The sequence below is a fragment of the Morone saxatilis genome, unplaced genomic scaffold (assembly GCF_004916995.1).
Source record: "Morone saxatilis isolate NCDOM2014 unplaced genomic scaffold, NCSU_SB_2.0 Contig16, whole genome shotgun sequence".
NCBI classification, from domain to species: domain Eukaryota; kingdom Metazoa; phylum Chordata; class Actinopteri; family Moronidae; genus Morone; species Morone saxatilis.
In genome coordinates this window covers 10,033,015-10,045,401 of record NW_023339718.1, presented here as the reverse complement: position 1 = coordinate 10,045,401, position 12,387 = coordinate 10,033,015, and the positions used below count along the sequence as shown (strand labels likewise).

The window sequence follows — 12,387 nt, the reverse complement described above, 5'->3', positions numbered from 1 at the left end:
ATTATTATTATTATTATTACCTATCATTGTGCACATTATGTAATGCCAATATTTGAGAGAGACATACAATCTGTAGTCTTCTTTTTGAGAGAGTGTAAGAAAGAAGCAGACACTTGCTGTCAAGTTCCCCCTCAACAGCAAGTATCCCACGAGTACTCTTCAGAAAAAAGTCTGTCAGTCCTGGGATTGCTGTTCTGGCTAAAGCATATGAAGTGCTAAATGACATACCCCCTATCTCACTGCCATATCCAATGACAAAACACCATTTAATAGGAGGATGAGTTGAAAAGCAAGTCATTACATGTACCATACTTTTTTCATTTTAACTGGGTGGCTTTTGTCTTATACTACATCCTACAATGCCATTGTACCTTGGAAATAAAGTATGTATATTTAGCTTATTTCATTAAGCTTTAACAGTCAAACTATTAAACTACTGTAACTTTTTGCTTTAACCTTTTTTCAGCACAAATATATAACTTAAAACTAACACACCCCCTGAAAATCCTCCAGTGGTTTAACATATCACCTTTCTGCAGTGATGTACATGTGCACTCCAGGAAACAGTGCGGTAGCTTTTGGGTGTGGTTATAGGTGCAACAGGCTTGAAACTTCCAACCAGAGAGGGCAGTGAAACACTGCTTTACCCCCTCCATTCAAAAATATGTTTTTCTTGATTGACCTTCACTGTGCAGAATGACATGTGCAGCATTTGACACTAGAATGATGTTTTCACATTCATCTACTGAAAGTGGAAAGTTTCTCTGTGCTCATTGAAAATCTGATATTAAGATGGACTTTACAGTGAAGTAGGAGACATCTTGTGTACAGCAGGAAAACTTTAGAAATGAACAAAATTTACATATTCATAAATTTTCTAATGAGTTAGAAGGAGTATATGCCTCTTTAAGAATCAAATTATACTTTTGTTTTTGCAGGAAAAAACATATAAGACACACATTATTGTTGCAGGCAAAGTATTTGTATATGTGGTAATACATAGAATTTCTAGAAGAAATTTAATTTTCTGGAACGTTCCTTACCTGATCTGGCTGTTTTGATATTAACAGACTGGAAGCCTCCATTTAGTGCTGAGGTGTCGATGATGTCCGAGTCAAAGTCACGGTGCGTCTTGCGGTAGACAAAGAGCGCCACGATGACAGAGATGACCAGGCACATAATCACTGCGATGACAATTCCCACGTACAACGCCACATCATCTGTACTTGGAGCAGCTGGAGGGGACACAAAAACAGGAGGGACACAATTATAGACCGACAGATATTATTAAGGAAGTAGGTCCAAACGAGAAAATATATACTAGCAATAAACAGCTACAAAAATGATAATTCTTATGGAACGGCAGGGCAGAGGCAGAGAATAAATCTATATTATTTTAGGTAAGACAGGATGAAATAGCAGGCTTCAAATTAAATTAATATGACTCTATGTCATTCTTAATTTGTATTCGGCGATTTCACTTCACTTCTACCTCAGACCACCTATCAGACTCAAAGGACACTTGACTATAGGTTCCATTTCAAATGAAACTTCCAAATAGCCCTCCAGCTTGTGTAATATGATAATTTGTCTAGACTGAGGTAGAGAAAGACAGAGACACCTTTCATAAAAAAAAGAAAGGCACCAACTCTTAAAACTTAATAAGCCTGTTAATTATTTTACAAGGGTCCTAACATCCTTTTCCAATCTGGCTGAGACTTTAATGGTGTTTCAGTGAGAACAACGATGGAATTGTCATTCATGATCCATATTTTCAAGCAGAGGAAGGGACTAAGAAAAATTTAACCGATAGGTGATGCGGATGGTAAAAAGGCATGAGCCACACTGAAGAAATGAAGAAAGGAAGAGGGGAGACAAGTTCAGAATGCAGGGGAGGAATGACGAGGAAGTAATAGGGAGGAAAGTCAATAAGTGGAGAGGAACATAGAAAAGAGGACACACAAGCGAGTAACGAAGAAAAAAAAATGGAGAGGAAAGGAAGAGATAGGTTGGGAGATAAGATGAGAGGAGAATAGGGAGGGAAGGGGAGTGAAATATAGAGAATAAAAGAAGCATATAAAAAAGAAATAGGAAGCAGGGAAGATGAGAGGAAACAAGTAGGGCACAATAAATCAGGAGAGGAATGGAGAAAGAGGAAAGAAGTGATAACAGCAAAGAAGAGGAAAACAGGGCAAAAGAAAAGGAAATGCACTTGAACTTCAAAGCAGCTAAACAAAAAAAGTCTACACATTTAACATGAAAGTGCCTGTGAAACTTTTTTGGAATAGTCTCACACTTAAAGCACTCCTTGTATAATTGTGTCCTCTGTAGCTAGTAGGAGGGGATTTGTCTGCAGCTATTAAGAAGACAGAAAAGTATAGGAATGCTCCTTTTAATCCGCCCTTAAAGTTGAGAGGCAGATAACAGGCTTTTAGCTACAAACAGCCTGAGTCATTTGCTAAAGGATTTGCTGTTGTCACATCAGAAGTTCAGAAAGCATGAACTTGATTATGCATGAAAGAATCCTTTGATGAGGCACACAAACATTCACGCTCACATATGCCCAAGCATGATTCACACATACACACATTCACAGAAGAGAGGTCACTCATGATGGTGTTAGCTCATTTACCACTTGAGGGAGCTATGCGCCATTTTCTAGTGTCTCTGGGGGAGCTGAGTGCATGAGGGTAAAGCATGTCTCTCATAATTAAGTCTCCGACTGGTTGAACCAAATGTCTCTGGACACTTTGTCCAGGAAACAGAAAAATTATGCTTAGGGTACGGTCCTTGTGACACAGTTTTCTGTTAAATAACCACAATTTTTAATTCATCACAAATGTACATAAGAATTTCGGCATTTCTCACTTTTTTTAATCAATTAAAAGATTAATTATAATAATAATTGTCAGTTCCAGTCCTAAACTAAACTGCTGTCCAACAGAGTTGTCTTACTGCTGATCATTAGTTTAGTGTGTCATAAATGAGATGGTGGTGGAGGAAATTAAACATTCATATAATGTTTTACAAACCCGTCAGCTCAAATAGCTGCCAAATATCGGTTCATCACATTTAACTTAAACTTAGAGACCACCTTTAAATCTCCAAAGTTTAACCCCTAAGGGTTTTGTCGATTGCAGTTACCAATTTCCTTTTGATGATGTTGAAAGGATTGCGGTAAAATCCCTAGTGCTCCGACTTCACTGCTGCACAAAGTTGCCCTGTTATCAAGGTCCTTGCACTTGCCAAGGGGGAATAGAATTGAATAATCCTCTTAAGTACCAACTCCCTGATCTTAATTATGATCATCATCATCCTCATCTATTTAGGGAATTTTTATCTTGTTTCTACTTTAACTTGAAGGTCTATAACTTCAGAAAAGTCTTAAGAAAACATCACTTCTAAACTTGCTTTTTCCAATCCTATTTTGCTATCAAGAGTTCTGGGACACTTTGGGATAAGTTAACTAGGCTATGGTCTGCTGTGTTCTCGATATATGTGCGTGTGTGTACGGAGGGTAACGTGATTTATACCAGTGGGCTTAAACATCCTTTCTTCACTGTCTATCAGTTTATATCCCATCTCTCTCAGATCTTTCTCTCCCTCCATAACTCTCAACTCCATCTCTTCCATCTCTGACTCCATCTGTGTGATTTGTAGATGAATGAAACAACATGTCCCATTAGAGCTTCTACCTGCCTGAGTAACCTACATATGACGGCAGGATACCAAATATTGTCTTTTTTTCCCCTATCATTTTTCTATTATCTGCCTTTTTCTGCCCTAATTTTCCATTTTCACTTTTCACGTTACAAGTAAACATCAGTTTATGGTTTCTGGTAAATCAGTGGTTATGCTACTGATAATCATACTAAAATGATTGGTTTCAAGGAAATTGATGGAATTCATTTATAATTAGAAACAAAACTTATATAAAAGTGGGATGAAAGATCAAAATTATTATTCTTTAAAATAGATAAATCATCCAAAAGTTCTTAGTTTTGTGAACATACAGTAAAATATCCTCGATCGATTGACTAAATTGAGCTTACCGCTCAGTGACATTTTTTGAAATGGACAAAAAGAAAAGAAAATGTCACTAATTTACAGTAGCTTTTCTACAACACTCAAGTGCTGCTGCTTTGGTTGAAAATGGCCTATTCTTTAATTCTGATGTTCTTTTATTGTCTGACAGCCTTGCATAATAGGCTGTCTTTTTCTGACAAGATGGGGGCTGAAAAAGGGACTGAACGTGGGTGTGCACTTTTGACCAAACCCAGATGAATGAATAATGTGTTTAGACCTCTGTGTGTATCTAAGCGTGGCCTGAGGCTGTGCTCTGTGAAGCCAGAATGACAAAATTGGCAGTGATAGAATGAGGAAGGCACACAGTCTGACTAAGTACTGATAGGTACACACCTATGTTCATTTTTATGAGCATTCATGCGAGCACTGACACTCACAATGAATGCACAGGCAGACATGCACACATCCGTATTAACTTTTATCCACAAGTCAACTATCTCCTGTGCTTTTCCTCCTTTGTACCTGACAGGGAGTTTTCATGTCCAAAGCGCTCACCCGCAAGCCTGGCTAAATTGGATTTAGATTAAAAATATGTGCTTTTCAGTGGACACGTCAAAAAGGAATTGAATAAACGATACGTCTGTGATGTTCCAGCAAGTACTATCTGACAGCTCTCTATAGGAGGGAGAATGTTCTGTTGTAAAGGTCAGGACACGGACATACACACACACACACACACACACACACACACACACTATAACATATACACCAACGTGTGAACAAGTGCAGAAAGAACAAACACACATGCTTCTCGAAAGAACTTGAAAATGATTGTATTGATCCATCAGAGTTCGATTTAGACAATTTGCAGACAGCTGACATGGGAGACAGGTGTGTGTGTGTATGTATGAGAGACTGCCCTTTGAAGAAAATCCTTACTCCCATAGGCAACTGTCTATCATAGTTTCTACAACAACTCAGGTGAGATACACTGCTGACAGTCTCCTTTTTTCATTTGATATCTGTATGCCAGCGTCTTTTGCAATACTTTTTTTTTTGCGTGTGTCCAACAGCTTACATGCTTGTGGGTGTATGAGTTTGAATGCTTGTGTGTGCATGTACTACCGGCCAAGACACTGTTGGTATTAACATCAGTGCCCAAGGAAATAAAACACTAACTTCTTTTAGACTTTTTGACAGACTGAGATTATAAGCTAAAAAATGTTGTAAATAGATTTTTGATCCATGATGGTGAATAGTGCCCGGGGCGAGTAGCAAATGTATTTTTGACAACGTACCAGCTTTCCTTCTTTTCATGGCAAGAATTCATTGCAATTTGTCATAGTTTTGCACAACAGTGTTACCTTACCAGAGCAAGATTGAATAGTGTGTGTGCGTTGTGTCTCCGTGTGTGATCAAAGCCAAATGGTATTTGGTTGAAAAACCAAAATTATTTTGCCAGTGTTTACTGTTCACATGCCAAATTCAGTTTGTTTGCAGTGTACAGTCTGAGCGAGTGATTTGGCAAGTGGGCATATGTGTGTATGTGTGTGTACTGACTGATGTTGTTCCTTACTGTGCCCAATACTAATAATAATAATAATAATAATAATAATAATAAAAATGGCAAAACTTCTAAAAATATATCTAATATAAAAATATAAATCTGTGAATTTGGTTACCAACTGTATCGGTAATGTGTGTGCCAATGTGTGTGCCTAATAAACATTTGGGTGCTCAGGAAATTGCAGAAGTTATACGCACATACTCGCACATGCAGTTGATTACACACATGGGCTAGTGGAACAGAAGCCCCGGCTCACCCTCAGTCAGCATGGATCGCTGTCTATTGATTGGCTGAGCTTTTTGTCATTCTCAGAGTCTGTCCAATCTGCCATGGAGAGGATTTAAAGAGGAGGGGGGGGGGACAAGGATAACTCAGCTTAGCTCGTCTCTATCTTCTCTGTGATCTGCATCCAAAGCAGAGCTGTGGACAATCACTACTTGAAACTCATTCAACTGCCTTTTTGATCTCGCTTGGCACAAACATGCAAACACCACCCATACTACACTCTTGGCATACATATCCGCTCTAAGTAACTGGCAGGGATGAACGGAAGAGAGACAGTCAGAGAGAGAAAGCAGGCAGTCGTTTGTAAATCTGCCGATCCTTATTTCCTATAGTGGGGATGGGAAAAAAAGAAACTTGGTTGTTGGTGCCAAGAAATAAAATATGGAGCCACATTGGAGTCACCAAAGCCAGAAGGTGTATTTCAAGAGTACAAACAGATCTTTATATAAAGTCATTAGATCCCATACATTGTGTAACAACCCTGTAATGTAGTGCGAATGTAGCTATTTAATCAATGGACTGAATACAAACCTTTCAGTGCAACTTGTTTTATCCAGCTGAAAGGAACATTATGACCTCCTTCAGTGTCTGCTGGGCACAAATATGAATCACAAAGTACTGGCAGAAGCCTTATCCCTCCACACAAATCTACAGCTCAGACACCTCCCACCCTTCTCATCGCCTCAAGCTAAGCTGGCCTGTAACTGACACAAACATCTGTGTCACATTCTTAAAAAAGAGACAAGTTCTCAAAAAAGAGACCGGTAAGTTAAAAAGTTTGAGAAAAAATGCTAAATAAAGCAGTGCAATTTTACAACTGTTCTGTTATTTAATTTGGCTTGAAGATAAAGGTTTCATACATACTCATACATATTCACACTAACCTGTGACAGTTGGTAAACCATTGATTTGCCCTAACTTTGTCACGAAGCATACAACAGTGACTACAATGTGACTATAATGATCTACTGAGGGTGCGAATGACTCAAAGACCTTGCTGTGGTGAAGGTGTGCTTACGACTGTGAGAGCATTCATCTATATCAGTGAATTAACAATTCATTACCAACCAGAGTTGGTGATTGTTGGCAGAATATAAAGACTAACAAACACTGTTTTGGTTAGTTTTATTTTGTTTCTGTTCACTTTTAATGAAGTTACAATGATATGCAAGGTACAATTAGCTACCGTTTCTGTCTGTGGAGTCTGGTGGCGTGTGATAGCGATATTATAGTTGTTTCTGGTTCAACAAAATGTCTCTCTCTGTTCCTTTCCATAATGTTGTCAGACACAATAACAATCTGAGCCACAAAAGAGCACTTTTTAGTGGACATACTTTGAAAGGTGCAGTAAGCTTATGTTGCACCCATTGCAACCTTTTTCAGGAACACATCTTTAAGGGTTCAAAACTGAACCAGCATTCGTAATCATTTTTGGTGAGTTTTATTTTGTTTCTGTCCCATTGTTTCGGTCTGAGATGCTGGTGCTATAGTGCGACATCCAGTGGCAAGTGAATTTCATATAACCTTCAAAAGTAGTTGTTTTCCCAACAGAGATGTTTCAACAGAAATCTCTGCACATGTATATAACAATTACATCACTGGTATTGACCAAATACCATATGATACCATATATCAAATACCTGCAAATACAGTACGGCCATGGCTCTGCATGGAGCTGTACACATTTTCCATACTGCTTCTTTAACTGACAACTGTGGATGCAGAATCTGATTTTGCCAACGCAGCTATTGGATGTCAAACCAGATATGCAGGTGGTTATAAATGCATTTGTGATCTAACTTAAGGCCCTGATATTCTCCGAAATGGAGAAGGATATTGACATAGACAGCAGACACCTCACGTTTTGTTTATACCACACTGGGCATCTGCATAGGACGGGTTCAAACATGTTCAGGCATGTATGGCCAGTTTAGCAATATACAAAGAATCATTCAAAGCATCAAAATAAACATCACAAATCAAATGACATGACATTTAAATCTGTACTCATACTCTAAAACAAAAACAGCACCAGTTACCAGATTAGTGAGTCTCAAAGCTACTCATACAACCTCCCAATGCTCATGTAACCGACTGTATTTTTGAATATTAAAACCAGAGTGACGATCTGTTAAATGAGCAATGACTGCCTCTATCTCATCTCTAGTTCTCTCTCTATCTGTGTCTATCTGGTAGTAGTCATCTCACAAAACACACCGGGATGATGAAACTGCTTCAGCAGACCTTAAACGAGAGTCATTAGAACACATCACAGGCGCTTCATAGATTGCTTTGAAGATAAAATGAGAGCTTCTGCAATGAGAAAAGTAAAAAGCGTGCTACTAATAAATGGCAGAGGTCCTTTCCCTCTTGCACCTCTCAATGTCTGTATTTCTCACAGTTTGTAGTAAATCTCTCTTATTATATCACTTTGAGAAATCAACTAACAGTGAAACAGATGGAAAGAAAGAGAGAAAGACAGGGAGAATTTAGGGGAAGAGGACATGGTAGGAAGAAAGGAAGATAGCAAGTACAGCTGAATATATTTCTTACACCCTATTATCATCTCTCACCCTTTTTATTACTCATTAGGCAACTTTCATACCTGCCAAAGAAGTTCCCAGGTGATCTTGTGCAGTCCTATTAATTTTTCTCTTCTAGAAATGGTGCATTAGAAAGGGGCTGATTTGACTTATCAATCAATCATTCATGATACTTCAAAGAGACTGGGTTCAAATCAGTAGAACCGAACAAAAACTTCACCCAGCTCAGTGTCCATAGTTGGGCCGTGATTCCACTGAGTTTTAAGTGAACCAATATGCTTGTAAACACACAGCAAGTGTTCAGAACTAAGGCAAATTGCTTACTTTGGCAATGATCCAAAGCTGGCTGGCTACTCTCCAAAATGACCACAGATGCAACAAACTCACAAATTGAGAATCAAGTGAACTGGTGCTGAATCGATTCCCTGCTATCAGACAGGAAGAAAGAAAGAATCAAGTTAATTAAAGGAATCTGTCACCACTATTGTACATTCATTTTCCAGACACAATTCTGGGATCCTGCACTACATTTCACATAGTGGAATTTGTTTTAGTAGAGCTCCTACGCAAAACAAATAAAATCGAAAGATACATAAAGAAATAAAAATAAAATATTATTATGCTTCTAGGCAGAGCCTGTAAAGTTGAGTTTAATGATTTTTTCCGTTCTTTTTGTATGATGTCATGTCTTACGAAATGTAACTGGCATTCTTGTCTTTCTGTTTTCCACAGTGTAAGTAAAAGGAAAATGTAGTAAAATTAAAGTGGTAAAACATTATTAGAGTTGTTCACTTGTAGTTTGAAGGAGTGAAACCCAATATTTGCAAATATAGCTAGATATATTTAGATTTATAGTGTAGTGTTAACACCTTAAAATATGCCCAAATATGCAACAATAATTGATATTTCCCACGCTTGCGCTCGAAATAAGCATGCCTTAAAATTACTTATGTGTCAGTGACTACTCAAGTCCATTGTGTGAAAAGTCCAAATCACTCTGAGATGTGCCTTAAAATGGGTTGGTGCAATGTTGTGCCAGGCACAAATGTCTGGCCAGTTGTCACTTGACTTTGCATTAATGTCATCTTGAGTCCTGTCAGGACCTGCTTTGTATGCAAGGAGTATCGAGAACAGCAGAATCAAGAAAGGTTTTATTTCTCAATGAAAGATGCAAAACTGTTGATCATCACTACATTAGAAACCTTCTCCTTGAAGGTGCAATATGTAAGAATTGGCAGATTTTGGGCACCTGTTGAATTCATACTTCAAACAAGCAGCATCTCACCAGAGTAATCACTAACTGCTGCTAACTGTAGCTGTCGTTAACTAGTTGCTCAGTTAGTTGTGCCTGACACGGAGGTCAGTTTGACGACAGGGAATACAGTACAGAGGTGATTTACAGTGGCTCTGAACAGGATTCTGACCCCGGGGATGAAAAAGACACGGTGGGATCAGATGGGGACTAGAGAGGCGTAAAGAGGAGTGAGAGGGAGGATGGGCATCAGAGAGGATGTGGGGGAAAACAGCGTGAAGAGCCAGAAACAGTTCACATCTAACTCTGTCAATTAAGGGTTTATTTCTGTGGAAAGACTAACCAATTTATATATTCAATATTTTGTTTGAATGAAGTGTGTTTTACAATGAGTTAACAATGCAATTAAGTTAAGCTGGACAGAAGAAGAAATAAACTTGAATTCAGAAGGTGTATTGCCTCTTAAGATACAAAGTGGTATTATGAGACAGGACGGACTGCATGCAAGTAGATATCTCTGCAACAATATGGAAAGACGTCTTGACATCACATTATTTCTTTATACTCTGTTGATAATTTTGGCTCATTTGTGAATGTTTTGAATTAATATTCTTATGTATTGCAGCTAAGAATATTACACCAAAGTCATTGCGTTATACAAGCAAAGAGGTAAACGATTCATCTACCCTGACTTCCTTTGTCTGAAAACAGAATACAATTTTAGAACTAGCTACTGTTTAAAAGCTTTTGTTTGATCAGCACAGCAAAGAGATTGCACCATCAAGGGAACAGATCATAGGATGAGAGCAAAACTCTTATCAAGTAATTAAAAATGACATGTAATTATAAAACATTTTATTATGAGCCAAATGTCAGTGCTCAATCAAAGAAAGAAACACTAAGATGAGTAAGACAAAAGGAAAATGGACGATGATAAAACATAAAACATCAACTTACATGGGATTCCCAAATCACTCTTTTCTTTGGGCTCAGTAGACTTCTGAAAAAATGAACCTTGGGACAGGGAAAGAGGGAATGGTGGAATGGATGGAGGAAGGGAGAGGAACACAACAATCAAAATCAAACAAACAAGTCAAATAAAATGGAACAAACATGACAGGACAAAAAAATGAAGTTTGTTTCTTTCTTTGTGTCTTGCTTGCTTTCCTGCTATCCTACATTAAGTTTAGTTCTAGTCAACAAATCAATATCAAAATGTCTGAAGAAAAACAAAACAAAAAATCAAAGCCTCTTATAGGAAAAATGAAAAAAAAAAGGAGATAATTCAAGAAACCCTAGCGTCTGTAAAACAGTTACTGCTGTGTCATGCTGAGTGGTCCACTTAGTCTGGGCAGACAGAAGGTCTATGACACAGATGAACTGCTGATGTACTGATGTATAATTGAAGTTCTACTGTATAATTGATAAAGGCAACACAGCAACATGGTGCGCTTAAAAGCTTCTTGCCACACCAGCTGGATGTACAGACACACTGACACGGCACCAAAGGGCAAGAAAATCTGACATGGTTAAGTGGGGTGATGTGCAAATATAAACATACAATAGCAATCATGCATAAACATTTATTTTTAGCTATGTGGGTGGACTCGGCTACATTGCTCAGGAATTTTAAGGTTACTGTAACTTAGCCATATAATTCAACTTACTTACTGGCATGGCTTTGCATGATTCAGAATTGTTTTTTATCAGATTTGTTATTCTTGTATTATATAACTGAGCAAATTATTGCATTTATCAGGCTGCAGATTTCATACGAGTGTGAAACCTATGACAGAATAGTCATTCTTATACATTCTCTCAATGGGCTAACCTTTAGCCAATTAAATAATGAAAATAAAATATAAAATAAAACCTATTTTTCTGGGGACCCCCGGCACCACCTTAATGACCCCTAGGGGTCCGCAAACCCCATGTTGAGAACCACTGATTTAGACTACTGTGTTTGCCAAAATACTGATCAATGTCTGAATCAGCGATGATAGTAGGGGCAACATGGCATTACAGAAATTTATTATGTTCTAATTATAACACAATTGTTCAAACAAATATGAAAACAAAGATGACTGTAAAATGAAGCGTAAATGATTTAGTAAGAGCCAGCACAAGCATTATGGACAGACAAGAGGAAGCACAGACGAGGACAAAAACATTTAAGAAAAGAAGGCTAACAAGCAGTGCAGCAAACGATACGACAAAGTGAAGGAACAGGAATCCACAATGAGAAGAAATTAAAGTGGGAAGAATAGAGCTTTCAATGGGGAGATGACTTGTTTGATGCTCTGCAGTACCTGCTGACACTGCTGATCGTTTTGTATAATATAACACAAACACGATTCAATGCATCCTAGCACTAAAGTTACATAACAGCTTGTATCTCTAGTGATTACTGTGGTTTTAAGGACCACACAGCAGATTTGATTTGCTCTGGAGGTACGGCAGCACACACATTCACACAAATGTGCTAAAAGACACACACAGACGTAGTGAGTGAAATGTTGCACTCTCAAGGATGACACAGTGGAGCTCTGAGTGAATCTGCTCCAAGAATCCTAATCGATGTGTCACAAAAATGTCAACAGGCCAAAAGATATGAACAACACAAACAACTCAAAAAAACTACCTTAAAGACCTAAAACTTCTGTCAAAAGATACACACACACACACACACACACACATATATACATACATACACA

General features: G+C 38.1%; 1 protein-coding gene across 2 annotated transcripts in view; it reads right to left on the bottom strand.

The window, feature by feature from the left end:
• Positions 1-12,387, bottom strand: part of si:ch73-72b7.1 (netrin receptor UNC5C) — a 184,830-nt gene that overhangs the window by 26,747 nt on the left and 145,696 nt on the right. The window contains exons 8-9 of one of the 2 annotated variants that reach the window (XM_035658422.1): positions 10,631-10,687; positions 1,044-1,235 (exon numbers count right to left, since the gene is read on the bottom strand). In XM_035658422.1, coding sequence (XP_035514315.1) covers positions 1,044-1,235; positions 10,631-10,687 — 249 coding nt within the window. The remainder of the gene's footprint in view (positions 1-1,043; positions 1,236-10,630; positions 10,688-12,387) is intronic. The other variant, XM_035658423.1, reaches the window with a different exon arrangement.